At 39.6% G+C, this 27372-nt stretch overlaps 1 protein-coding gene across 3 annotated transcripts in view; it reads left to right on the top strand.

Annotated features, from left to right (window-relative positions):
* The window catches only part of aff4 (AF4/FMR2 family, member 4), a 34317-nt gene that overhangs the window by 644 nt on the left and 6301 nt on the right, over nucleotides 1-27372 (top strand). Inside the window, exons 1-20 of one of the 3 annotated variants that reach the window (XM_059352465.1) lie at nucleotides 8026-8263; nucleotides 12923-13052; nucleotides 16792-17586; nucleotides 18515-18553; nucleotides 18731-18817; nucleotides 19393-19420; nucleotides 19546-19609; nucleotides 19805-19897; nucleotides 20890-21034; nucleotides 21231-21984; nucleotides 22131-22282; nucleotides 22928-23013; nucleotides 23304-23535; nucleotides 23903-24000; nucleotides 24402-24465; nucleotides 25219-25355; nucleotides 26255-26326; nucleotides 26511-26604; nucleotides 26753-26796; nucleotides 27136-27353. In XM_059352465.1, the coding sequence (XP_059208448.1) occupies nucleotides 8247-8263; nucleotides 12923-13052; nucleotides 16792-17586; nucleotides 18515-18553; nucleotides 18731-18817; nucleotides 19393-19420; nucleotides 19546-19609; nucleotides 19805-19897; nucleotides 20890-21034; nucleotides 21231-21984; nucleotides 22131-22282; nucleotides 22928-23013; nucleotides 23304-23535; nucleotides 23903-24000; nucleotides 24402-24465; nucleotides 25219-25355; nucleotides 26255-26326; nucleotides 26511-26604; nucleotides 26753-26796; nucleotides 27136-27353 (3349 nt within the window). In that variant the 5' untranslated portion in view covers nucleotides 8026-8246. Of the gene's footprint in view, nucleotides 1-8025; nucleotides 8264-12922; nucleotides 13053-16791; nucleotides 17587-18514; nucleotides 18554-18730; nucleotides 18818-19392; nucleotides 19421-19545; nucleotides 19610-19804; nucleotides 19898-20889; nucleotides 21035-21230; nucleotides 21985-22130; nucleotides 22283-22927; nucleotides 23014-23303; nucleotides 23536-23902; nucleotides 24001-24401; nucleotides 24466-25218; nucleotides 25356-26254; nucleotides 26327-26510; nucleotides 26605-26752; nucleotides 26797-27135; nucleotides 27354-27372 lie in introns of those variants that run through there. The other 2 variants (XM_059352466.1, XM_059352467.1) reach the window with 2 other exon arrangements.

The raw sequence follows: 27372 nt of genomic DNA, 5'->3' as shown, positions 1-27372 counted from the left end.
TTTGATTACGGCCAACTTTGATTATTAAATTGATGACGCTAAATGCTACTTTTATCCGTGCGGTGGCTTCCGGTTCTCTAAAAGAAAGCAAAGCTCGTAGTGAGGAATAGTGTCAGTCTGTGGTGATAGTGGTCATGTTTTTGTTCATATAATGTTGGCTAGCAGGTCATGACGCCTGATGTTTTTGTTTTCATACATGCATTACACTCTTAAGTTTGCTAACTATTAGTAACATGTGTTATCGACTCTCAGTTTGTATTAGATACTTGACATGTGTTAAGTGCAAATAAACAAGCTGCTCGCAGTTTGTCATGCACATAACTCTTATCTATTTCAGCATCGTAATGCAAATTATAGGTGAACTCTATTAAGATGCACAATTCAGATACGAACAATACTTATTTTATTTTCTTGCCGTTTCTCTACGGCACAATTTAACGAATCCTAGACCCATAACAGTCATCGGTTTTCTCACAGTGACGAGCAAAAACTTTTGGTTTGTTGTCCTGTAGCTTCTGAACATCATATCTTGCATTTATTGTATACTGTGTCTCTCCTAGCTGTCACGGGTCAAAGTCCTAATGACTCAAAACCATTGTTAAATAGAAAGGCAACGGAATAGCTTATATGGCTGTCTTTGGTCTAGCAAAAGGACAGCTGATATGCTTTTCCAGGAAGCCATTTTACGTGCCACAGTTGGGGGAAGGGCCAGAAAATGCATCATAAGTACACAGTTTAGAAACAATTAACAATATCTCATGTTCATTTCTAGCATGTTACTTGGCACTCGATGACAAGGACATAGCAGTCAACTTGTTTATCTTGTTTGGCACACAGGCCTAAGGTCATGAACCCATTTATGACAGGTAGCTGCCAGCATCATTGTAGTCAGGTGGTAGCTTAGATCAAGGTTTTTGTTGTTTGAGTTTTGGTTGCAGTTGGTTATGAAGTATACTGTACATGGAGGTGTTAGTCTAAGGATGTTTTATTTTAATGTGGACATGCAGGAGTGACGCTCATGCTTTTTATGTTCATTAAAAGGCAAAAGAAGACCCCTCCCTTCAGTTTTAGACACTGACATTAACAGCAGTATTTACCACATTAAGGCTCGATCTGTAAAACAAATTGCAAAACAGGCTGAGTCTGTCTAAACATAATTGCTTTAAACCTATTGACTATTCCAACTTTCATTATTAAAGCATGTTTAAATTACTTTTACTATCGTATGCCTCTAAGTTGGAGGGTTTTTTTTAACATTTGGTGACAAACTTTTTGATGATGGATGCAATTTGAACCTACTCCCACATTTAGCAGGATAAAGAGCAGCTTAAAGCATAATGCCTTTGCTTAACTTGCACAAAGGGTGTAATGTGATATCAATATATCAGGTACTTTAACTGAACCTGATGTTGATGTGGTGAGAGCAGGTTTAGTGATTAATCGGGCTATGCTGAAGCGTTGGATGATATCAGTAAAAATCAATATCATCACTAACATTAAGTTATAGGTCAATATCGAATAATGAAAGATTTTTCAGATGCATGTTAATCTAAACTGGGAAAGCAATAGTTCATGATTCACGCTGTTTATTTATTTAAGATGTTGAAGTTGATTGCAGTTTTGGGTTAGAGTTAATACAGAGGCACCTTGGAAATTCTTTAACGGCGGGATGAGACGTTTATTGAACCAAAATTAGGTGACAATGCCACTACTGTTTAATTGTGGGAATATTAATTAACTTTTTTTTTTTGACCAACTACCATAACGACCTAATTGAAATACTGTTTTATTGTTTGTAATAAAAATTTATGTAGAAGTGGTCCGTGCGTTATGGCCGATAAATGTTGTTTCAGTTGTCTTGTGCTCCCCGTGACGCAGCTCACTGTGAAATCTTCCTCACTTCCTGTTTAGGTTTTTCTTTTGCTCTCTGACTTCAGTCAAACTGTTTCCTCTGTAGCCAAGCAAAGGGCACATGCACGTCATGTTCTGTCGAGATGTTATGGTATTGTTTGTCCATTCCAGATTGAGAAGTGGGGGCATGTTTTCTTTGGCTTTGACACATCTATTGTACATTGCAGTAGTAGTACACTGTGGTTTTCCAGCCTGGGTATTCGGACATATGAGCAATACCTAGATCCAGACTGTTGCACAACAACAAGTAATTGTACAAGATTGTCAGGCTGCCATTTCAAAATTGAGTAGTTCTTGTCTGAATAATCCACATGGTTAACAATACTCCTTTATCTTGTTTTTATCACCTTCATCTCCTTTTGATTATGCTACGGCATATAAGTAGTTATGTTCCTTTTTTTCCACCCAAAGTAAGAGCTCATAGTGTCTGCAGCTAAGACCTGTCGGTTTATAATCAAATCTTATTACATTTATAAAGAGAGGCTGGTCCAAACGTAGTTGTTTGAAGGCTCTTCCAGAGTCTGCCAGTTTAATTAGCCCGAATCTAATCAGACATCAGCAGCGCTTTTACTTTTTTCTTTTTCTTTTTTTTTTTATCCCTCAGTACTGTTGCTCACGCAGCAGAAAAATATGCTTCTCACTGTGTCCTGACCTCATGCATCAGTTCTTCAGCTTTTGTTCTCTAGGATGCGAGTTAAGCTCTCTCGTGGCTATATAGTCCTGTGGAGGTGAAGCTCATTAAGGCCATTTCATTTCACAGATCTGGCACACATCCGTGTACGAAAAATTTGGTCTGGAAAGTATAACATAAGTCTTAGAATGGTGCAGCAGCATAACATTTTTCACAGCAGGGTCAGTGCTTTGCAGGCAATAACAAATGGATCAGTAACATAAACAGTAAAATCCCAGTTATTGAGATTGATAGAGAAGTGTAAAATGAGAAGTACAAGTATTTATTCATGTAATAAATATATAAAAATGTAACGTTTATTAAAAATGAACAAATATTGCTATAACTAAAGCCTCTCCTGTGGAGACAGGAAACTGCATGGCAAGAACCCCGATTTATGAACAAAACACCTACATTTTTCATCAACTGGCAACTTAAGTCACGTTCACTCTTAGCCACAGCATGTATCAAAGCACATGCTTTAGTGGGTACGAAGGTTTATTTAGAGGCACATCGTAGTAAGTTATAGGTTAGCATGTTTCTATTTATAGGAAGGCAAATAGTCCAGTGTCAAATTAAGCCCAGACTGCTTTCTAAAGGATTAGATTGTGAATGATGTAAAGATAACTATGACACAGTGCAGAAATCACTAATAACTTCTTAGCTGGTTTGTTGTAGATGTCAGGCTAAGGCGTGGTTAATTAATGTTCGGGCGAATAATGGACTGTTAAGTGGAGTGTTTCATATAGGTAAGCATTAATGCTTCAGGCTAAAAGAATGCCTCATATAACAAAGTGTGTGAGTGTTGTTCTGTGTGGTCAAGCCAAGAGGGGTTTCACGTGCCAACTATTTCTTGGCCTTACATTAATGAGCAATAAATGGTGAATTAGTAAGAGCTTACTTTATTAAAAAAAGTAAGATTGGGCTATTTTTGCAATATAATAAAGTGAATTAGATATCAGTTGCATTCACAAAATTGCTCCTTTAGCTCCCACCACTACTGTTGTGATGTAAACAAAATTCAATGTGATTCTTTAACGGCATTAGTAGAGGAGATGCATAAGAATTCACAAAAAAAGTTTGTGACAATTTTGTGGAATATGAGTGTGTTCTCATTTTATCCCTGACAAAGTTACTGTTTTATTTACAATTCAGTTTTGTTTTTTTTACCTCTATCTATTTGCAATGCGACTTTTTCTATTGAAATCTGGATGATTTCACCATTAACCGTAAGAAATATAGCACAGCATTGGTTAACATTTTCACAATTTTCGAATGATGGCGCTATCAAAGTTTATAAAACCGCACCTAATCTAAGTTTACTGATCATGCTGGAGTACTCTGAGTTTAAACTGTAGTTACACTTTGGTATGCTGAGTCAATATTAACTCAAAGCCAAATTGTTAAAACTCAGTAGTTCAGATGCAGGGCAAGAGGGTCATGTAAAAAAAAAAAAAAAAAAAAAAAGTAAAAGCCTCTTGAAAAGCTTGGTGTGCACATTGAAGTCTGAATGACGCAGGTTGTTTTTAAAAATGTTACTAAGTAAATAGAAAGTTGTGTTCTACTAACTGTGGCAGAAAAAAAAGTACCATTTGCATGGTGAAATTTTTGTCAAAGCTACACATTTTCTTTCTGAGCTCTACTGACTTAATTTTTTTTCTCCAGCTGGTGTATCCTATTTATTTCACCACAGATTATTGCGCTGTTTTGAGTTTTTTTATTTTTTCCAGTTAGATTTTATGATCTTAGAATAAATGTGTCACTGTCCGAGAGGCACAGTGTGCTGTCCTCAAAACACAAATTTATATATTAGCATCAAACTTTGTTGTATTAATTGTAAATAACTCCACGGGTTTGCTGCATGTCAAACAGTGGAAACAAGCTCCTAAATTAATCTATTATTAATTTGTTTTTAAATGCAGATCAGTCACAGCACTGGGCTCTTGTTGGTAAATGCTACCAGCTCTCTCTGATTCAGATAATGCACGCCTGCTGAGTGTAGGCATTCCAGGCTGTGAGTCAGTTCAAATGCTTCAGACCTGCCTGAATGAAAAGGATATAAGCAGTTGTTTAGAGAACATGCCAATCAAGACTTGGAGCCTTGTTTTGATATGTTAATTAAAGCTAATCTGAAGCCGCATAGAAATATTGAAGGGTTTTTTTACTGAAAGAAAGAGGAACCACAGAATTCTGAAAACTCAGACTTAATCCTAATTTTGACGTTGTCGTCCTCAAACATCATCGGATAAATACGTTGTAATAAAAAGAAGACAGACTATTAGGCTTATTCCTTACCCATGTAATTGTATAATTTCTGTCTGTGCACTTGCAGTCTACTATATAATTTGTTTCATATAAGGAAAGTAATATTTTTTAACAAGGTGTTTTAAATTCACTGCATTTGGTATTTTCTGACGGACACCTTTTCGACAACACTCGTCCCCAAACAGCTGCTTATATGAGGCAGGTTTGCAGCATTTGAATGGACACTCCCTCTGGAATGCTTGCTGTCAGCAACTTTGGTTCAAAAGCATCAGGGGAGGTGGCACTGACTGCCCATGTGTACCCATTACTGAGAACTTGTTGTTCAAATGCATTATGAAATACTCTGTAAACAGCAGTTTTGGGGGTTTGTTGTGTATACTGTAAAAAAATGATGAATCTATTTTTTAACATCCAAGTTTCATGTGAAAATGAATCCCTATTGTATCCTTAACATGAAATTTGGTGCATTGGTTATCAGGTTTTGTTAAATATGGGAAAAGCTGCCTAAAATAGGCGATTGACTCTTTTTTTCCCATTGCCAGTAGACTAGGTTGTGTTTGCTTTTTTTTGGGCCTATCACATTTGACATTGTGAACATGACAGAAAACATTGTTGGGAAACATTTTACAGCATCAGGGAGGTCAGGGAAAATTCTATATCTGTTACTTATTTAGTCTCTCTTTCTTTAAATGTGGTGTTGAATAATTTGGATCAATGTATTTCTCACTGCTGGGATGAAATTTGCGGCTGTGATGACATGACTTTAACATACAACATAGAATCGCCTTGCAAATGGGGAGAAAATGAGCATGTCCACCCGGTGTCATGTGTCCATCGCTGCTGATCGCCGATAAATACCCATGACGACTGCAGAGTCATTTGTCCTGAGAATTAGTGCTGATTGTAGCCTTTCTTACTAAAGGTAAAAGCCAGATGTTAGTGGCAGCTGGTGTTTTTTTGTCCATTGGGAAAGGGGCAATAGTGTCAAGATTTTTAGACTTCATACTAATTCAATGGTTTGCTTTGTAGGTGCTGAGTTGCATTTTCTATACTATGAGATTTGAAATTGATTAAATCAAGGGTAGTAGCCTGCTTCTATTTATAAAAATAAATGCCATACATCATCAATGTGCTGAAAATAACTCCCTGCAAGTATGAACTTAGCCAGAGAGAAAGAGATCAGCAAAGAATGTCCTCGATCAGATAGTATTGACCTGAAATTATTTAAAACGTTATAGTATTTACCAAACTTGGGCCCTGATCAAGACATGGAGCACATCCCAGCTCTGTGCAATCGTAAAGTTTCCATTGACAACCCTGTCTACAGCTACGCATTTTAAAATGTCACAATAAAGTGATTGTAAACTGAGTTAAGGGGGGTTTCCCAAACTGGATTTTAGTCATAAAACCTTAATGTTGCACCATAATTTACAGCAAATCATAAAGATTGTGAAATTATAGAAAAGAAAGCATTTATGATTCAAAGCAAGTGAACAACAAGGAGAGGGATGAGGAGAAATGAAATTATATATTTAAAAAATCCAGAGAGATTTAAAAGGTGACACCTGTACTGTGTATTGTCAAAAAAATATCTAAGCGCATAAGAAGCAGCTTAGATACAAGCTTGCACGGAGCCAGTGCAGACAGCTGCATAGATTAAAATATGTGTAGTTTGAAACGTGCATTTAAAAGCACATCTGATGCATGTGCTCTAGACATGGTGTTAAAGCTCTGATTTGTACAAGGAAAAAACTTGTAGTTGAAGATACAGGGGAAGTCTCAGGATAAGCAGCAGAGGAGGGAACCCTTTTTCAAGGAGTGACAGACATGGAGTCTTACATAAGAAGTATAGCAGAACTACACTTGCACTTACACATGATATGGAAAACAGAATCACTATGTCATTAGCTAAGTCTCAATATAGCTATAATATGTCAAAGAGTGCTTTAGGTGACCAATTCTTACCATCAACCACAAACAAAACAGAAAAACCATAGGGAGATGCTGCAAGCGAGAAGGGATGATGTTGCCTGTTTTTGACTGGATAAAAAAAATATTTGCACTATATGATAACATATTTGTCAGCATGTCATCATCATGTATGGCTGATGAAAATTTCTCCCGTTTGTTACAACCTGCATGCCGGAAACGGCACACTGTCTCTTTAACAGGCAGCACGGGTGCTTTGCCCTGTGCTCCGAGCATAGTGGGGGAGGGAGGGAGGTTGTTGACGGAAAGATGGGCCCTGATTGGCTGGGCCCTGTGGAGGGCAGTGACATCACACGGGGGAGAGGCCCTGTGGTGTAAAATAACATCTCCTTTTATGGGACGAGGTGGATCGTTCCATTCTCGGAGAGAGGTGAGATTTTGTTCCCCTCTAGCTTCTCTCTAATGCTTCCTCTGTGTAGATGTTCTCCCAAGTTGGCTTTTGAAGCTGTTATAAGTTATTACAGTGTTGAGGCTGTCTTAGATTAGGTTTATTTAATTCTTTGTGCTGATCTGTTTTATTTAAACTACCTCTCATTTTATCACCTTTTATTATACTGCCCAAATTTAGAGTTTTAAGCTGTAAATACAGTGCATTAAGATTTTTCCCCCCCTTTCTCGCTGTCTCTCTTTCATTTAATACTTCAAGGTGTAATTAGTAAGATTAATTTTTTAGACATGGAGATAAATTACAGTGTTTCAGCACTCTTTACAAATGCTTCATCATCACTATGCTTCGTTGTTGTGTTGAGCATTGTGCCCCTGTAAGTGCCTCCTTTAGATAATTCATGTGCTTAATTTACTGTGATTAAAAGATCCCTTGATTCCTTGCTGGGCAGTTTTCCTCATAGCTGAAGATTAAAGTTGGCCCATAGCGCAGTTAGCATTTAAAACAAGAGGCACCACAAGGACTGGTCTCACACTCTTGTGGACAGAAAACATGCTGAATCTTTTTTTTATCCCATCTTTTTCTCTTAACATTAAAACACTTACCCACCCCCAGCCTCTTTTCACCTCTCTTGTTCTCCACACATGCTTAAACCCCAAAACACTTCACAAACCTAAACAAAAGCTGTGGTTCCCCTTAGACTTCACCTAGCATGTGACTACCCCCGCTGTTTGCCGACGTGGTATCTACCGAGAACGAGCAGTCACCTCCCCTCCCTAAGTCAGATTTGTCACCACTCCAAGGAAATACACTGTACCTTCGAGTTGAGTAAAGAAACTGTAGTTACACTCTTCCAGCTGGACGCCCACAGATATAGTTAGGAATAGGGAGGGCAAGGTTGTCTTCACTAGAGGAGGTTGTTGTAGAAATTTGGGCTGACAAGTCATAACGAGAATACTTCTGAATCCCTGGGAGATCCTTTGAATCCTCCTCCCTCCTCCTTCCAATGTTTCAGTGGTTGGGGCCATGGCCTCTCAGTCAGGGTAAGAAATGCACAGCTAGTTGGCTGCTTTCCTTATTTCTCTTGGTGTCTGGAAAGAATAAAGCAATTTACTTCATTTTCACTACGTGATACAAGTCAAACTGAAATGCTTCTCAATGGTCTAACTATCATGGCTTTCTCCCAGAATCCTAGTCCTGTACTTAAGGGTAGTTGATCACCATTCTTCCCTTTTTTTTGGAATTGTGTTGAAGACGTGGCCTGGCTGTTATGTTGTGTGTTAGAAAGAGACAGATGAGCTGATTAATTTAGGAACAGAGTGAACTGCCTTTTCAACTCTGCAGACTTTGACCTTTTCAGTCTGGCACACTGTTGAATGATTACAATAAATGTAACTGGCCTCTGCTCCTTGAAAATAGTTATAAATGTAATTTAAATGTGTGTCTTGTAAGACGTGTATGACATGTTTTTCCTTTGGCAGACCTCTATCTTGTTTTGAAACTGTCTACATAGCATACCTAAATATGTTGGCAACTGATCAACTCCGTAGTTCTTGGCCTTGGATGCAGGCTTGGTCAAACATTCAAACCAAGGCTCATTTATGATCTTTCCCTCAACGTTTCCTCTTGAAATGAGTGAAATATAAATTGAATTGGCTGTCTTGGGTGTTTCCCAGGACAGGCAATGATTTTTCCCCGGGACAGACCACAGGTTAAATGAGCTGCTGAAAGTTTAGCTTTTGAGTCATGTGTTATTTGTACAGCCCACAATCTAAAGCCATTTTCACATATGAATACTGGACAATGTCCCTAGAATCAGGTCTGGACATTGTCCAGAGATGCCCCTTCACACATTTAGCACACCACAAGAGATTGTCACCTACTGACATGTTCTCTCCCACTGGAAATGCTGTCAGGTTTAGGCAAGGGGTAGAGCGTGCAGGAGGAAGGACATGGCGCAAAAAGTACGCTCTCAGTATAGTAGTCTTTGTTTACATAGGTATTTCATATTTTCATAATTTGATAAACTGAGTCCCTTGCTGATCCTGGAATTTGTCTGACTCTGTCGACTGACCTTGTCGTCTTTCGAGTTAGACATTTTTGTTGCCGTCTTTGTGTAAATTACCCTTCCTCTGCAGCTTTAGATGTGATGGTTTCAGTTGCATGTAGAAATGTCATTAACACGCCCACTTGCCATGATTTCTCCAGACATTTACCTGCTCCATTCACACATGGGCTCAATCGGACATTACACAGACTTTGTACTATGCAACTGACAGAGTAATGTCTGGTCCAACTGAGTTAGACATTTGCGTTCTCACATACAGCTCCTTCATGTAATATCTATTCAAATTCAGGGTTTAAGTGCATGTGTGAAAAGAGCTTTTTTTAAGCCCCCGTAAAAAGAAATGAGCACAATACTCAACCAGGCCCCATTTAACCTGGAAAGGGAATTGTCCATTACTTGACACAAAAAAGTAGATATAAGATTTGATAATGTAAGTTGGGCATTATTTGTTGCATCTAGCATTATCTGATGAATTGATTCTGGGGCATTATGACTGTGAATGGGGATATTCCCTCCAACATGTTGTAGTTGTCTTTCTAGTTTATAGTTATTTTTGCACAATGATTACATTTTCTGTATCCCTGCTGTCTTTTAAGATGCTCAACCATTGTTAACAATACATATGTGTTGACATGTGGGAAAGAGATGGACAGAAGTGCCGTTTGGTTCAAAGTCTTTAAGGAATCGTTAAATAGTAAACTTTCAAATAGCTGAAATGGAAAGCATGTTTTTTGATAAGTTCTTGATTCTTTTACAAAGTTCATAAACGCATCTTATTCATAAAAAGTTCCTTAATGGAAAACATGTTCTTAAGACATGTTTGGATCTGCTTATTGAAAGGCTTGCAGCCCTTTTTACCATTAATTTGCCTATTCATAAAGGCATTGTTAAACTGTGTTTTGGCTCCGCTCATCATGTAGCCTAGTTCAAGTTTTGAAGCTGGTTTAAGGCCAACTTAAAACCGGTTTTGCTCAGAGGCTTGATTCGTTTTCACACAGTCACATCTTGTCAAGTTTTTAACATTAACTTTTCCATTCAGGTGATTGTTAGTCTTTATTATAAATTCAACACCAAAGAACAATGTGACTTTTTTCCCCCCATAAAGATTACTAGAGAGAGACCACATAGGGGATTAAAGATATGTTTTTCCATTTCATTTTTGCCAAGGTAGATTCCTTGATTCCTTGAAAAAAACTTGTCAATCAAGGTAGTTGCAAAGGCAACGAGTAAATCAGAGTACTGGCTGGCTTGGGCCTAAATTTCAACATGTTATGCTCAGTATTGTTGAAAACAACAGCGGAAATCTGAACCTCCTGTCTGCTGAATTTCTTAAGTGCCGTACTACAGTATAACAGGGTGTAACCCCTTGTTTAGCTAATGAAAACCAATAGATTGGGTCAATTAGTTGGGCAGAACGGACGTGAGCAGTATTTACAAAGGATTCTGTGCCTCGGGCGTTTGACCACTTAACACTGTGCTAACATTGGCCCATTCACACATTCAGCCCCACTCTTAAACTGACATCGACAGGTTCATTTACATATACACATAGTACCAGAATACTAGATGCAGCCTTGGTACAATATAATTTTGTTTGTTATGGGGTTTTTTTTAAAACCCCAGACAACATTTATAACGGGAAAGACCTTCAAATGATACTTGGTACTTGAGAGCTGGGTGGTAAAGTCGGCAAAATAATCACATGTAGCTGGAGTAAATCTTCCACTCTGTTACTTGTGGTAGACACTTGTTGGCTGTACAAGGAGATCAGTGGTCCCTTCACTTCTAGCAAGTTCTTAACCGTGCATTCAACAGTGTCTGTTGTTTAGTTTAAGACGCATATAGTATAAACTTGGTCCTTGGCTGCGTTGTAAGTCAAATAAAGGCCAGAGATGATAACAGTTGGGTGTTGATGGATGTTTGGATGATGGATAGCCCAAACAATGTTTTCTTCTGTACACCTTTGCTGATGGAACTGGTGTGAATGGTGTGTTTCAAACAATCCACAGGGGCTTCTGTCGCTTCCTGAGCTTAAGGTTCAGGTAGCCTGCCTATAGTGTGTAAATCACATGGCCTGTTATGAGTGATGACTCATAGTTGGGAGTTGTTGATGATGTAAAACAGGCAGAACGTTGTAAGACTTTGGTTGGGAAATTACTATTTAGACGTACTGATAAGCTTAGAGACAGAAGTTAAAAAAAAAAAAAGGAGAAAAAAAAAATGTTATGCTCAACTGCTGCAAAGACTTTGCCTACAACATTACTGTGTGTGATTGATAGTCCTGCTCAGTTTTCATGTGCTGTGCTAATGCTTCCAGGAATCTCAACCTTCACAACCTTTTTTCCCATCTGAAATCGGTTTCCTATTGGCTGTATTCATCTTTTCATTCATACTTTGTAAAGATTGTAAACACCCCTGTGTGTTGTGTTTATAATCTAGGAGGAGGCCGGGAAGTTGCTGTATAATCGCACTCTGTCAACAGACTCAAAATCATCGTTGTCATTGAAGGAGCCTGAAGCTGTGGACTTTATCTGGGCGATGACACGCCTGGCTGATAACTTGTTTCTAGTTTTAAAATCGCCATGTTTGCTTTCTTTTACAGACAGAAAAAACACACTTCTGTCTAAATACCCATTCTTTAGTACTCAGTCTTGAACAGAGAATGATGTGTCAAGTTTTATTCTTCTTTAAAAACACATTAACAGCCTTGTTTTATTCTCTTGTAGTGCACATAGTTTTATTACATGGCCATGCATTTGGTGTTGTTTGTCACTGGTGTAAATCCATGCGTTCACTTACAAGTTCTTTGTCCTCAAAAAGCTCTCTATTTTTATGTTTGCACAATACACATTATGCTCAGAAGCACAGTAAGGGCAGAGATGTGTGTTTAGCTAACAGTTAACGAGTGGGTGGCTTTAAGCTACAGTTTAAAAGCTGCAGGTTATTATTTAATCCTAATTACTGGCTGATTTAACTTCATGCTTTTCCTTAGAAGACTTTTATATTAGTTTCATGTTGTGTGGGCGATGCTTTTACAGTCTAGGACATAAAACATACATTTTGAACAGTGTACAATATGTTAATACATTTTAACAAATTTCTCAACCTATAAAAATATTGAAAAGGGCCAAACGTAGTTTCAGCTGGGATTCACATTTACATTGACCATCTGTACAAGCAGATTATTTGCAGTAGAAATGGGCTACTGCTTATTGTCTAGACTAGTCTAAGCCTATTAGAGACTACTTTCTCCACAGGTCATCTCTGTCCTCCCCCTCTGTTAGTGATGTGTGGGGTTTCACTAATGATGGCCCAGTTTGTGGTTTACCAAAAAACTATGACTCAAGTAGAGGGTTGCTGATGGCAGCCTGACTATATATTTTGTGGTGAATAGTTGGTAACTTGAACTAGTTGATATTCTTGTCCGAACCAAGGAATCATATTCAGGAAAGAAATCTGACGATTTTTGTGTTATCTCACTGTTGATAAAAACTTCCTTCATGAACGTCTCACTTCCATGATACTGTGTCTTTCATAGCCATCCTTGTAAAGCCACGAGCTAAGAAGTCTGTTTATAGTCTCCTCTCAGCATGTTTTAATGTAAACTTTTTGTTGTTCTCTTTGACGTTTTTAGCAACATGAACCGTGAGGACCGGAATGTGCTCCGAATGAAAGAAAGAGAAAGGAGAAATCAAGAAATCCAGCAGGGAGGAGGAGAGGCCTTTCCAGCAAATTCACCTCTCTTCCCTGAACCCTACAAAGTGGTAAGTCTATTTTCCTCTCATTCAGTTGTGACATTTAAATGATTAGTCAGTTCAGAGGAATTTGTGACAGGAAGTGAGTATTGCACATACTAGCAGGAGCCTACGTGTGAATACAGTGTTTTCGTCACATTTTTCTTTTAGACTATCCCACTAATTATCGTTGCTTTTTTAGCCTGCTTTTTTAGCCTGCTTTTCTGAAATTGATAAGAGAAGGTTGCTTCAGGCTTTATGGGAAAGGTGGAAAGCCTTTTTCTTCTGTTGTTTTTGTACTAGGGATGGGCATGCATGCTTGATTTGAATGTCAGCATTTGTTTATCTGGGTTTGTTTTGCTATGCAACTATCCGTATCTTACTACAATGTGCTACAATGACAAGTTGCCCATGGCAGCCACCAAGCATATTCTTATTGTAACATTATATAATTACACAATACATTATTTAACACGCTCAAAGTTATTTTTAGTGTTATTGTTTGGCTAAGTTAACTAATGCTCCTTATGTTTATTAAAATTAAATAACATGAATAAATGTGACTAAACGTAACATAAATAAAACTTTTATACTGAAAGCTATTTTGTTGAGTTGACTCTAAGCCAAATGCTCTGAGTGAGTTTACGTTGCCTCTTTTATTGTGAAGGGTAAGAATGAAAGGAGTGAAGCTGTGGTTGACAATGTGGGGAACAATAAATATTATGATGTCTTGGTTCAGACTACGGACCTTTTTTCTTATTTTATTACCTTCATACGTTTGGCACAACTCATAATCTTCGGCTACAATAACAAACTTGTCCGTGAACATTATTTATGCCTGGGTCACATCAGAGAGATCTCTATCTGCAGTCGTAGTTGTTTAACAATGAAGAACTCCGAGGATCCCTCACTGCTTCACAATGTCATCAAAAACATGTTTTGAACCTTAGTCTTATGTTAGATTTATTTGCAGTAATTCAATTATAATAGAATGTGAGTACTTGTATATGGAAATCACTCAAAATGTGCATCCCTACTTTGTGCATGTGTGCTTTATGTAATGCATGTTTGACTTTATCCCTTCTGAGCTTCAATCTGAAAACAATCTTTCAGTTGTAAGACTATTACTTTTTCCAAGTTCTCAAGAAAATCTATATTTGATTTAGGCTTGAACACATTGTGCTGCTGCCTTGTTAATGAAAAAGAAGGATTTGTGTGTTTTTGTTTTGCGTTCCTTTTTTTTCAATGACCTTCAAGTTTCTGCAGTCATGGTTTTGTTTACTGTTTGTGTGATGAAAGCTAAAGAGGGCAAAAAATGCTTTAATACGCATGTGGAACATGTCAGAACAAGCTGTACTGACAATGACGGATCTTCCTTTTAATCAAGATAAGTGCACAAATTTTCAAGCTGATGTGTGCAACTCAGTATGTGGTTATGTTAATCATAGCTTAAAAAATTATATTGGGTGCTTTTCCAAACATTTGTTGGCTTAAATGAAATAGTTAGCTGTCAGATAGTCAGTTATTGACTAAATCTGCACAAGATAAAGAGTCTGTTTGCATTGACAGCACCTGCCTTTGGTTGGCTGTTTTGTAGTGCAGCTGAAGAAGGTAAACATACGATCACGCCAGCCTCCTCCCCCTTCCTCTAATGTCTTGCTCCTGTGCACACAGACACACAAACATAGATGTAGGCCAGTCAGCTCCTAGTTCCTGCCTGGGCTGTATAATTGTAAAGAGGATTTGAGTTCTCTGAACTGGTCTTATCTTTGCTGCTAACTAGATTTGAGCAGATGTAAGTGGTTCCTCTCCTTAGCTACAGTTAGCCATCAAAGAGCCAAAGAGGAATGTGTCCTGACAGGTTGGGAATAGAAAGGGGGCCCATGGTGAGTGATGAGTGCTGGACCATGTGTTTTGGACCACAACAAAGTGAAAGGTAAAAAGCTCACTTTGAAAATCCTTGACCTTTGCACAGGAAAATTGCAGTTCCAGCAAATAATCTTATTGTGCATGTTTTTTGTTCTCTAGTTCAGAAACTATAGTACAAAAGAGTGTGAAAAGCTCACTGACTTTTCTACATTTTGTATCTCTTGTCTGCTGCTTGTCTTATGTAAGCTTCAGTTTGACTTTTTTTCTTCCCTCTGTCATGCTCCACTAAGTGGAAGTTTACTGCATTCTGCATTAAAGGCCATGTGTGCTCGCAGCTGCAGCTGTGGCCTCCCAGATGTAGACCAGCAAAGCAGTAACATTTTTATGGTGCTGACTTCACACACTTGTAACTCTGCACAGAATGAAGAGCACAAAATGATCTGTTCAAAGTTAAACTCTGATATTTGATGATACAGTACATGCTGTCTGTATGTGTGTATTGTGATTATTAAATTAGGTGGGCCTTTTTCATTGTGCCAGTCTAGTTAGCCTAGAAACTAAGCAAAGGATCTTGAGAACCACAAAGATTAAGCAAATTAGACGGGTAACTGATTAAAAATGGATGACGGCATCAATTTTTAAACGGTTACCCGTCTACCTGATTTGTCAGGTCTGCAAGAGAACTGACAGTAAAGGAAATTTGGAAAAGATCAGAAGGTTTTGTTCTTTTGTAATTTATTGTTATGGATATTTTCTACTGCTGGGGAATTTTCTCGTGGATTGAAGCAAAACTATAAAACACATGTACATGGGTATTTTTTAAAACTTTTACCACATGTTTTGGTCATTAATCCACACTGTTTTTTTATTTATTTATTAGAACAAAGAGGGGGAAAGATCCTGTTTTTAAAAATCCTTTTGTACAGGTGGACTCGGCCTTACACTACAATATAATGTTGAGTTTGTTGAACATGCTGTGTAACGATTCAGGTGTTAAACCGAAATATCAGCCTTTTGTTGTACTTGTATTAAATACTTGTGTTTACCAAAGGCAGAAGGTATTTAAGCTCCACTGGACATTTATTACAATCATAATAAAACACGTCATTTATGCTCCTACTACAAAGTGAACCAACCCCCCTCGATAAGAAAAAATGGTTCCTGCCTAGCAGGAGGTAGTGGTGTGCATGCTATGACCACGCTTGTTACATTTCTCGCTACAGATAACGGCTTGTGTTTCCTCACCTTCTGTGTGAATGTGTCAAACAAAACAGAGGTCTGAGGCTTCATGTGAAACTGGATATTCTGCACGGACTGTCACGGGCTGATTGCAAGCAGAGCGGCTGGAACCCGTGGCCTCAAAGTGATTGATTAACCTCTGTGTTGGAACTATAGGGCGACTCTTATCTGCGTTCACACAGATGGGTGTGGACTGATCTGGGCCCAGTTTGAACAAGCTCACTGCAAATTGGCTGATCTCAATGTTCAATTGATTATTTTCTCAATATTGAGTTGATTATTTTGAATGTAAAACTGGTGACATGTGATTTAGGATATAATTTGTTTCTTTTATCGGAGGTAAATCTGCATTTCAGTTGTGCTCATCTTGCTTATTTAAGCTATTTTAAGTTTCCTTTGTTGGAGTGATACATTTTCTCTATTTTGTAATGTTTTTGATGGAAAGCAATTAACCCCAGTGTTGAACTTGTGCCCATAATGACTGTTTTCTCTGCCCCCTCTTCTCTCTGCTTTCCTCTCTTCATCTTTCTCTCACTTATTTTCTTCTCAATGGTCCTTCTCATTCTTCTTTCTCTATGATTTCCCTATAATTTTTTTCCTTTATCATCACACTGTTTTCTTTCCCACCTCTCCCTCCCCTTCTCTCTGCTTCTCTCTTCAGTCCAGCAAGGAAGATAAACTGTCAAGCCGTATTCAGAGCATGCTGGGCAATTACGACGAGATGAAAGAGCCGATTGGTGACACACTTCCTAAGCTTGGCGGTAAACCTTCTAACAGCTCGTCTTCCTCCGAGGAAAAATCGGGCCCACCTTTATTTGGCGGGGAGCAGCGCGGCGGCGGTAGCAGCCAGAGCAGCAAGTGGACTCCTGTTGGCCCCGCAGCGGGTGGATCTTCATCCCAGTCCCAGAAACGCTCAGGACTTCAGAGCGGGCACGGTAGCCAGAGGGGCAGCAGCAGTAGCGGCAGCAGCAGCAGTAGCCAAAGACACGGAGGGGAGGTGCGGGAAAAGAAGTCAAGTAAACACAGTGGAGGGTCAGAGCACTCAAAGTCGCACACGTCGAGTCCGGCCAAGGGTTCTCTGAGTTCCTCCGGCAGCAACAGCCACTTGCGGAGCTCCTTGTCTGCCGAGCAGCATCACAGCAAGGAGCGCTACCGCTCCAAGTCCCCACGAGACAGAGAGGCCAACTGGGACTCTCCCTCACGGGTTCACACCTCCTTCCCCACTGGACAGCACTCGAGTCAGGCCTTTCCCCCGTCTCTCATGTCCAAGCCCGGCTCCATGCAGCAGAAGCCCACAGCTTATGTGCGGCCTATGGACGGCCAGGAAACGGCAGAACCCAAGACCTCACAAGCAGAAAGCTATAGCGGACAGTCGCACAGCAGCACCATGGGAGAGATGAAGTCCAACAGCAAGGCCTCACTTTCCAAACTCAAGATCCCCTCACAGCCGGTAGAGGTAAGGCTTGCCTACACATAAAGGGAGTGTACGACTACTGTGGTGTTTGGATGTCAATCTTCTGGCAGTAAAAGAAATAAAATTAGGTGAAAGTTTAGCCTTGTGATTAACAAATAGATAATGTAAGGACTTTTTTTATTATTAGGATTATTTTTTAGATACTAAGTCATTATTATCATTATTAAAAGTTTCTACTTATTTGCGTCATACATCATCCTGTGATATTAAGTCATTGTTTTGAGGTACTAAAGGTGTGTTTCCACTATAGTCGAATACCTGGAATGAGGCAGGTGTCCCTCACCATACTTCACCCCAGAGTCTCGGAAATCCCTCTGCGGCCTTTTTTTTGTAATGGAGACACGCCGAGTGAGCGGTCATTATAGAGGGCGTAGCCTGAAACTTTCCCAGCGGCCATTTTTTACCCTAATGGAAATGCGCCATAAGTCTTTATTTTGAGAGTTTCTCTTATGTTGAGAATGACATGTAGTCATTACATTGAGGTACTAAATAATTTTCCAAAATTTCCACATTATGTCAAGATACAAAGTCATAGTCAAGTCTTGTGATATTGAGTCATTATTTTAAGGTACTATGTCATTCTTTTAAAAGAGTATCTCATAATGACGTACAGCATCTTTTTTATCACATTGGTGGGAACAGGATTCCATAGTGAGTTTATGTGGCACTTGATATACTTGATATACATTTAGAGCAACAGACGTATGTACAATGTATAGACTTAGAATGGCAGAGATTAGAGATAGATTTAAATTACCTTGTTAAATGTTACACTTAGACTGATTGAACTCAAAAGGTCTCATAAAATACCTACAGAATGAGTCATGCCACTCAAAATGGAAGCCACATCTCACATGCTGCACTGACATCATTTGTGAACACATGTTAAACGTGATGTTTCTGTCTTTAGGGATCAGGTGACGCCAACTGTGTCGATGAGATTCTGAAGGTACGTACATAATGGTGTCGTTGCTGAAAACGCCCTCTGTCAGACCTGCAGTCAATCATGGCTATTCAGAGAAAAGCCTGTTGTTGAAGTCAGTGAAAGGGCACTTCATATTACTCACACCTTACAACTCATTTTCACATTTTTTTCTTCTGTGTGTTTTTTCTTTCCTTTTTTCAGGAAATGACTCAGTCGTGGCCCCCTCCACTGACGGCCATCCACACCCCCTGCAAAACAGAGCCCTCCAAGTTTCCATTTCCCACCAAGGTCAGCATTGCACAATCCTTGTGTTTGCTGTTTAATTCAACTTATTGTGCGCCATGATTAGTTAATAAGGCCTAATTATTGCTGTTGTACCGTACAAACAGACCTTACATAACGCAGCTAGTCAAGAGAAACGGTGTGTAGTGGCCGCCTAATCACTATAAAGTGATGGTATAAACTGTTTTTATCCCGAAGCATCATTTTCAGTGATCCCTTTACTTAAACAAACAATGTCAAGGTATTGGAAGAAGAAAGAAAAAATATTTACAATAATTGCAACAATAAATAATGGCAAAAACAACAATAATACTTGTTTTTCGATTTTTGTTTTTGGTACGAAATCTCCTGAAAAATCTGTCAAAAGATCTCGCTGTGATATTGTATTGATCAATATTTAATCTGATAGTGAAAAATATCAACCCTCAGAAAAAGTGCTTGTACCTCTTTGATGCTTGCACATGAATTTTAACCGCCACAAAAAAAAAACATTTAAAACATTTATGACCCATTTTCATTTATTCAAATATTTTTGGGGTAACTGAAAATAATGAATATCATGGTCTGTGTTTTTACCTCAGGACTCTCATCCTTTTCCAAGTGGGCACAGTGAGTATCCCACACGTCCAAGTCCCACCAGGACACACAATATCTATCAAAAATAACTTAGTATATACTTTAAATATGCATATTTATATATACTTACTGCTCACGACTTCCACTTGTGTTTTTAGAGCGAGGCAGTTCTTCCAAGAGCTCCAGCAGCCACCAGCCCAAAGCTTGCGACGACCAGCCCACGTAAGTTCTTCATCTTATCGTGAATCCATGTTTGTAGTTTTCCCAGTATTGATTTAGACAACAAAGATAGCTAGCTAAATGGTTATGTAACCAGATGTGCATCTATGGCCTTAGTAGGTTATGTCAACATAGCCAGCAATTACACTGCTGTAATAAAATACAAAGATGTAATGTAGTGTCCTTCCTGTATCTCAGTATGCTGGAAGATGACCTAAAGCTCAGCAGCAGTGAGGACAGTGATGGAGAACAGGACTCTGGCAAGAACGCCTCAAGGAACACATCAGCAAGGTAAAGCACAAAGCACAGTTAATTAACTTTTGTAAAACTGTCCAGCTGAGTTTTTGTTGTGATTCTGTCAGGGAGATGTTGACTCCAGCTAAAGTTTTGAGGCCACAGTGGATTTTTTTGGCTTGCTTTAGGTGTTTTTTTTTTATTATGGTCCTTATCTTGAAGTTATGGTACACAAGTTATGCAGCTTTCTGTCATTTTGTTCCTCTTTGGATGCTGCAATCCAAGAGTGACATAAACCGCAGCCTAGAAATGGACATTAAAACTTTAAAAAAGTGGCACAGTCTTAACTGCAACTTTTAAAAGTCTTCTGGCTTGCATTATATTGAGTGTAAGTGAATGTAAATCACATAATTTGGATGTTTTTTAAACCTACAAAATGGAGAAATGTTAAAGAAAGAAGACTGAAGCATAGTTTGGGAAAATTGCTCTTCAGTTTGTTTATTCAGAATTGCAGCTTACAGGGTTTCTCTGTAGGTGTGGAAAGTCCTGAAATGTGAAAAACTAAATTTGCATATGTACAATTTTAGAAATCGCACTGGGTCCAGTTCCTGGCAGTGCAGCTTCCTGCTCATCCTGGTCCCTGTCGCTGCAGTAGTTGGCTGGTCAGGGAGTCTGTAGAGTAGTGGAGGATCTCGGGGGGATAGCATCAACCTTTTGCACACATTACATCCACACCTTTCCCAAAGCCAAAAGTGTGTGTAAGCAGAGACTAGGTCTGCAGTGTGAGGCAATTTTCCAATTCTGGAAAAACAGCTGAAAACTGTGCAAATCACAAATGAAGTATACACCTATTTGTGAAAAAACTTATAAGCTATATAAAGTGGTTAAGAATAGCTTTCAGCTTTAAGTGTTTGGTCAGTTGTCATGGAGAAAGGAGATGTGTCACTGAAATTGTAGATGATATTTGCAAAGCTCAGTTTATAAAACATGACTGACAGTGTACTGCACACGGTTTAATGCTGTTTGACTTTTTTTCCCTGTAACAACAGCAATAACAGCGAAGGAGCAGAGCAATCGAGGGACGACTCAAGCAGCCACAGCGGCTCCGAGAGCAGCTCGGGCTCCGACAGCGAGAGCGAAAGCAGCACGACAGACAGTGAAGCCAATGAGCACCCGCGGCCCGCCTCTCCTGAGGTAAAAACCAGAAACTTTGTGCACAGCTCTACTTAGTGATGATATGTTTTTTAATCTGCCACTTTTTTAAAATTGCAATAAATGTTCTTCGCTCTGCCTAACCCTTTAGGGGGTTGAAAGACACACTAGGTGTCATACATGGTAGTTTTTACTCACAAATGCAGTCTTACAGCTGTGTTTTCCTGCTCCTCTGTAGCCTGAACAACCCATGGCCAACAAGTGGCAGCTGGACAACTGGTTCAAGAAGGCCAAACAGTTCTCCCCAGCCTCTCCAGTGGACAATAATGTTCCAACCAAGTGCAAGAAAGAGGGCAGAGATAACGGCTCAGGACGTGGCTATAGCAGCCAGGGAGGTAGTTCAAAAGACTCAGCAGCTCCTACACCAAGCAGGGACCTAAGGGCCGCACAAAAGGGTGCAGAGGGTGGCCGTGGCAAGCAAAAATCCCCCGCCCAGAGTGAGGGCAGCACAAATGCACGAAGGAGCGTGGGTAAAAAACAGCCCAAAAAGTCAGAGAAGCCCCCAGTGGTGGAGGAACCCAAGGGTGGTCTGAGGGTGGAGAGCGAGCCGGCTCCAGAGATACCTCATCGGCCCAAAGCTGCTACGAAGGGGTCACGCAAACCAAGCATCAAAAAAGAGCCGAAATCCTCCCCGAGGCCCACAGCGGCCGCCGTCACCACCACCACCGCGGATAAACGCAAGGCCAAGGCACCCACCAAGACTTCCCAGAAGTCTCGAGAGTTTGTCGACACGGACTCTTCGTCGTCAGACTCCGAGGGGAATGACAGCATCCCGTCCTCGTCACAGACACCCAAATACACGGAGAGCATCAGGACACCTGTGTGTGTGTTTTCTCCAATGGAAGAGAAAGAGCTATTGTCTCCACTCAGTGACCCTGAGGAGCGCTACACTACAAGGCAACCTCAGCAGCAGGTTCTACTAGTGAAGATAGGTTAGTGGAAGAAATCTTGTATATAATAATACAAATTCTATCTGTATTCAACACTTGTCTAGCTAAAGTGCACTCCTAAAGCTGTCTTTTCTTTTATTTGAACCAAATCAAACCGTACCCTTCCCTTTCCTTCCTATTTCCTATAGATCTCAGCTTGCTGTCTAGGATTCCTGGGCGGCCCTACAAGGAGCCTGCAGAGATAAAAGTGGAAAGGGACGACTCCCTAGACAGGGACAGTAAAGACTTCAGCAAACAGAGCTCTGAGAAGAGCTCTAGTAAAGCCAAGAGGAAACACAAGGTATGAGACCTGACAGAGCAAAGTCCTGTCTATATTCTCTGATGGATCCTTAAATTGATGTCTTAGTTTAAGAGGAGGTCAATGTAAGAATGTTTCACTAAAATCATTTATAGATTAATATGAACCAAAACCTTTTTTAGAGGTTTATATTTTTAGCATGATCATGCTCACTGAATGACTATATATTATTATTTTATTTTTGTTAGCACTTTCATCAAGGATGTTATGATTGTTCCATTTTAGTTTCCTTCCAACAGGATGCAGTAACTCTTAAAATAACCGCCGAACAGATTTCCATTAAAGAAAGAAAATGCCTTTTAGCCAAGGAACAATTGATAAAATGTTGGTGGTGATCCAGATCTGGAATTCCTGCCATTAGATGACTGGTGCTTTTTCTAAAAAATAAAATAAAAAAAAAAGAGTCATAGATGTGAAACTACCAGAGAAAGAAACTTACAACCTAAAGTTTGGGTTTGACAGTAAGCTTATTAAGCATTGGATGAAAGTTTTGCTGTACCTTTATAAGATATCAAGTGCTAGGTTGCAACTTTCCTTTCTTCAAATCGCTTCCTACAGAGGAAGGTACACAAACGTCAATAAATCCTTGAATGTGTTTGAATTTTCTGTGATCTTTGTGTCTTTTAGAACGATGAAGAAGGCACCAAGCCAGAGAGCAAGCGGTGCAAGCTAGAGGAGAAGTCCCTATCTCATCATAAAAACAGCAGTAAAGAGTGAGTATACTCCATTTTCTTCCTGATTTCATTCACAGTAAAAACCCTCGCCAAAATTAAGTTTGCCAGATTTTTTTCTCCGTTCTTACAATTTACAAAATAAACTCTATAATCTGTAATGAGCGTTATAAAATCAAAGCAAGACTGCGGAGAAGCTCCACCTGTTAACCTTTTTTACATTGACATCTCTACTAAGCTGTGATATATGTTAATGTTTTGTGATTTGTAACAACAAAGTTGGTCATTTTAAATAATAATAAGTGTTAAAATTGTGATTTGTGTCCCACCAGGTCTAAGAGGTCTTTGGAGAAGAAAGAGGAGCCAGTCCCCTCTCCTTCCATGTCAGGTCTTCAGCGGACGCCCAAGGCAGAGCATCCGAGTCGAAAGAGGACGGTCAGCCAGTCCTCCACATCTTTGTCCAGCGGGACAGGAAGTGGGAAAGAGGGAAGCCACACCAAGGGCAACTCCACCTCCAAACACAGAAAAGGAGAGGACAAGGGACGCAGCACACGCGATGGCAAGGTGAGTGTGAGTAACCTTATCGCCGGGCATTTACTGTCCGCATGGATACCTGGCAGCCATTGTGGATACTGGGAAGTGCAAGTGCAATATTTCATCATGTTTGCCAACTGTGCAGTGTTTCCCCCGGAGGAACTTAAATAACTAAGCAAGCGTGAATGCATGACAAGAAAAAAGTTGTTGCTGGGGGAAGAAGGAGCGTGGTTCAGAACATAGCTTCTATATATTGTATATATACCCAATATCCACAGAGCACATAACATTTCTACCTCCAGACACCCTCACCCTTTTCTCTGTTTTATTCTTCACTTCAAACACCAGGACCCTTTTTTCCTGAAACTTTATTCTCTCTCGCTTGCTGTCTCTGCAGGACAAATCCTCAAAGGGCTGCGATAACCAGCTGGCTGTGCCTCCACTCTCCACGGACGGCTCCAAGTCTCAGAGATCCAAGCTGGTGTTTGAGGACAGGTAAGAGGAGCTCTTTCCACTGTGGATAACCCCTCAGCAGGGTATGCAGAAAGAACTGCTGTGGGGATCTAGGGTTGCCTTTGATGCATAAAGCTGTAGGAGGTTGGGGGGGTCATGAATAGATGTGCCTGCGTGCAGGAGAGATGACGTAAATTTCCATTTTAAAAGCCTCTCTGTTGGGAATCCATGTCCTTTTCATGCAGAGCCAAAGAAACAACATAGTATTGCCTCTTATTTATGCGTCTGTTGTTTTGGGGTTTGATTTAATAGGAAGGATGGGGAAAGTTTCTTGCTTATGTGCTAGGAGAATGTATGTGGACACTGAGCCATTACATAGACTTTTTTTGTGGTTCAGAAAAAAGTAATCAAACTTGTTTGACCTGTTAATAATTTTGTTTCAGGGTCCATTCAGCAGATCACTACTTACAAGAGGCCAAGACACTTAAACACAATGCAGATGCACTGGTAAGAACCGCCAAATGACTATTTGCATACATTCAGATGCTGCAGTTTCAGTTGCTGCATGCAAAGCAGTGAGAGGAGAGGCTTGTTTAACAAGACCTAGACCTTTCAACATAAAACAACATCCTGGTGTGGATTTGCACACAGATTTATGCTAGATACAATGTCACAGTTTAAGTTGACACGCATCCTTTTATTGCTGACATTTACGCTATTTTTTTTAGTTTACTCATACTTTTATCTCATATTTTCTTCAATTCACTTGTATATAAATATATATTTTACGTGTTAATATAAAATCTTAATCTAAGCCTAATCTGAAAATTATTGATTTTACTGTAAAAAATCCTTTAAAATAATTATGTTGATCAAGTTTCTTTCCCCTTTAAAATACAAAATCGATAATTTGTTCATAAAGGTAGACAAACAAACTATGTTAGACAAATGTAAAATGTATGTGTATTATTTTTCATTGACCCATATTACAGTTTATTAGCACTTATGTTATACATTCAGTCTAAAGGAACAAACATAATTACATTGTTAAATGAAGAGTTAATGTATTCTACACTAAATAATTCACAACTCAGTTAGCAGTTATCTAACATGGTCATGTCGAAATCATGTCAAATTAAAAGTCATGTGAAAAGAATTTAGTCCTTCACTGCTGTGACAGTTTCTGGTAGAAATGTAAAATTAGACTCGCTAACTGGAGTCACGGCCAACAGTGATTTTATGCTGTTCCCTGTTTTGCAGTTGGACCGTTTTGAGAAGGCTGTCTACTACCTGGATGCTGTGGTGTCTTTCATTGAATGTGGTAATGCTCTGGAGAAGAGCGCCCAAGAAGCAAAGTCTCCCTTCCCCATGTATGCTGAAACGGTGGAGCTTATCAAGTAAGGACGAACATAAATACCTTATTATCATTATCATGTCAGAGTCTATCAGTCTGTGAATTGCCTTAAGTGATGTTACCTGAGTCAGCGTTGATTTGGGACTGAAAAGCTATACGTTTGCTAATGAAAATAACCCGTTGGTGTAAATGTAAGAAAGTCCTCATCTCTGCTTGAGGCTACACTAGCTGCTAGTGGCATAACACACCCAAATATCTAAATGAACTGTCTGCGATGGATTTGCATTGTGGGTAATGTTGGCACCAGGTTTCGATGAGGAAGATAGTTGGATTAAAAGACAAACTTTGATTCTGCTGCATCAATTTTCATGCATACTGCCATTGTGACCCTATGTTAAGGATTGCTAAATAACTGTAGTACTCATTTAAACAGAAAGCCAGTGTATTAAATTTAACTTTTACTATTGTAAAAAAAAATGTGGTGACTTTAAGCTGTAATTGGCAGCGTTTATGCATAAAATCCATAATTACCTTTGAGCGTATTGGAATTCATAATTAGTATTCTGCACCTTCCCTGGCTCTGTTTTCAGACTTTAGAAAAAAATCTAGCTGTCAACAAAGTCTGGGCATTTGGGTCATATCTTACTAAAAGATGCACAGTTTGATAGTTTTAATGAGCATTTCAGTCAGTCTAGTCTAGCCAAAACCAATAACTTTGTCTTATTAGTCAAACTTGGTTCACGTTAGATTTGATCTAATGAAAAGCACAAGTTGAATGATTAAAATGTCTGGTATTGAGGCCAAAAGACAGAAAGGGCAGAGCTGCAGGATGAGGGCAGGATTATTGGTTTTTCTCTTTTCCACAATTCTGCCTTACCCAGCAATGTTTCTATAATCACTTGCTTGTCCTGGAAAATAAGCCTTTGTTTTGTCTTTGTTCAGATACACTATGAAGTTAAAAAGCTACCTGGCCCCAGATGCTACTTCAGCAGACAAGAGGCTAGCTGTGCTTTGGTAAGTACACTTTGTGACAACCGGTGGTGGATTACACGTTCAAGAGGTCCTGTCCTGCTCTTCAACTGAAAGTACCGGCTATTATTGTGAAGTAGAGTTGTGCATTCAAGCAGTCCACCTTTCTATTGTCATTGCTGTCTCCTTTGCATGTTTTAAAACACTATGAACCCATTTCTCTTTCCAGCCTACGATGCCAGTCTCTCCTCTACCTGCGGCTATTCAAGCTGAGGAAAGACAGCGCACTAAAATACTCCAAAACACTCACAGAACACTTAAAGGTACTCCTTGTTCCCCAAAAGCTAAAATTAAGTTTTTCTTGGCAAATCTTCCAAAACAAAAGGAACAGAGTGTAAAAGTCTTTTATGTGGTAGTGAGTGTGTAAGCTGCTGTGTACATAATGTTCTTCCCATTTATTTTGTTTGACAGAATTCTCTGAGTAACACCCAGGCTCCCTCTCCTGGAATGGGAAAGTAAGTCATGGCTCCCTTTTGTTGTTTTCAGAATAAAAGTAATTGTGAAGTAGATGTCCGTGTTTTCTGTTGAGAGAAAGTACTGCAGATTAGTTTGACATTTTCCCAGTTTATCATTTCACAGAAAGTTAAGAAAACTTCTATGTTTATGAGTCATAGTGGGACACAATTACATGCATCATACTACAAGAATCAGTGATAATTTTCAGTTATTTAACGGTCATGTGGTAACAGGTGTTTGTTAGAGGTCTAAACATAACTTACCGTTTACCAAACAGTTTCTAAACCAGAAGTGGCACTCTCATAACCATCTCTGCTTGTTTCTGTTTCCTAACGCAGCAAGGCAGCGGGCATGCCCTCTCCAGTGTCTCCCAAGCTCTCACCGGGCACGGCCGGCAGCTACTCGTCAGTCAGCAGCAGCAGCAGCACCAGCTCGTCTGTGACCATACCTCAACGTATCCACCAGATGGCTGCCAGCTACGTCCAGGTCACCTCCAACTTCCTGTACGCCACTGAAGTCTGGGACCAGGCAGAACAACTGTCCAAGGAGCAAAAAGGTAAATTACAGTACCTGTT

The sequence above is a fragment of the Centropristis striata genome, chromosome 15, assembly GCF_030273125.1.
Source record: "Centropristis striata isolate RG_2023a ecotype Rhode Island chromosome 15, C.striata_1.0, whole genome shotgun sequence".
NCBI lineage: Eukaryota > Metazoa > Chordata > Actinopteri > Perciformes > Serranidae > Centropristis > Centropristis striata.
The sequence above is the reverse complement of the archived record's forward strand: the minus strand, read 5'-3'. Positions and strand labels throughout refer to the sequence as shown.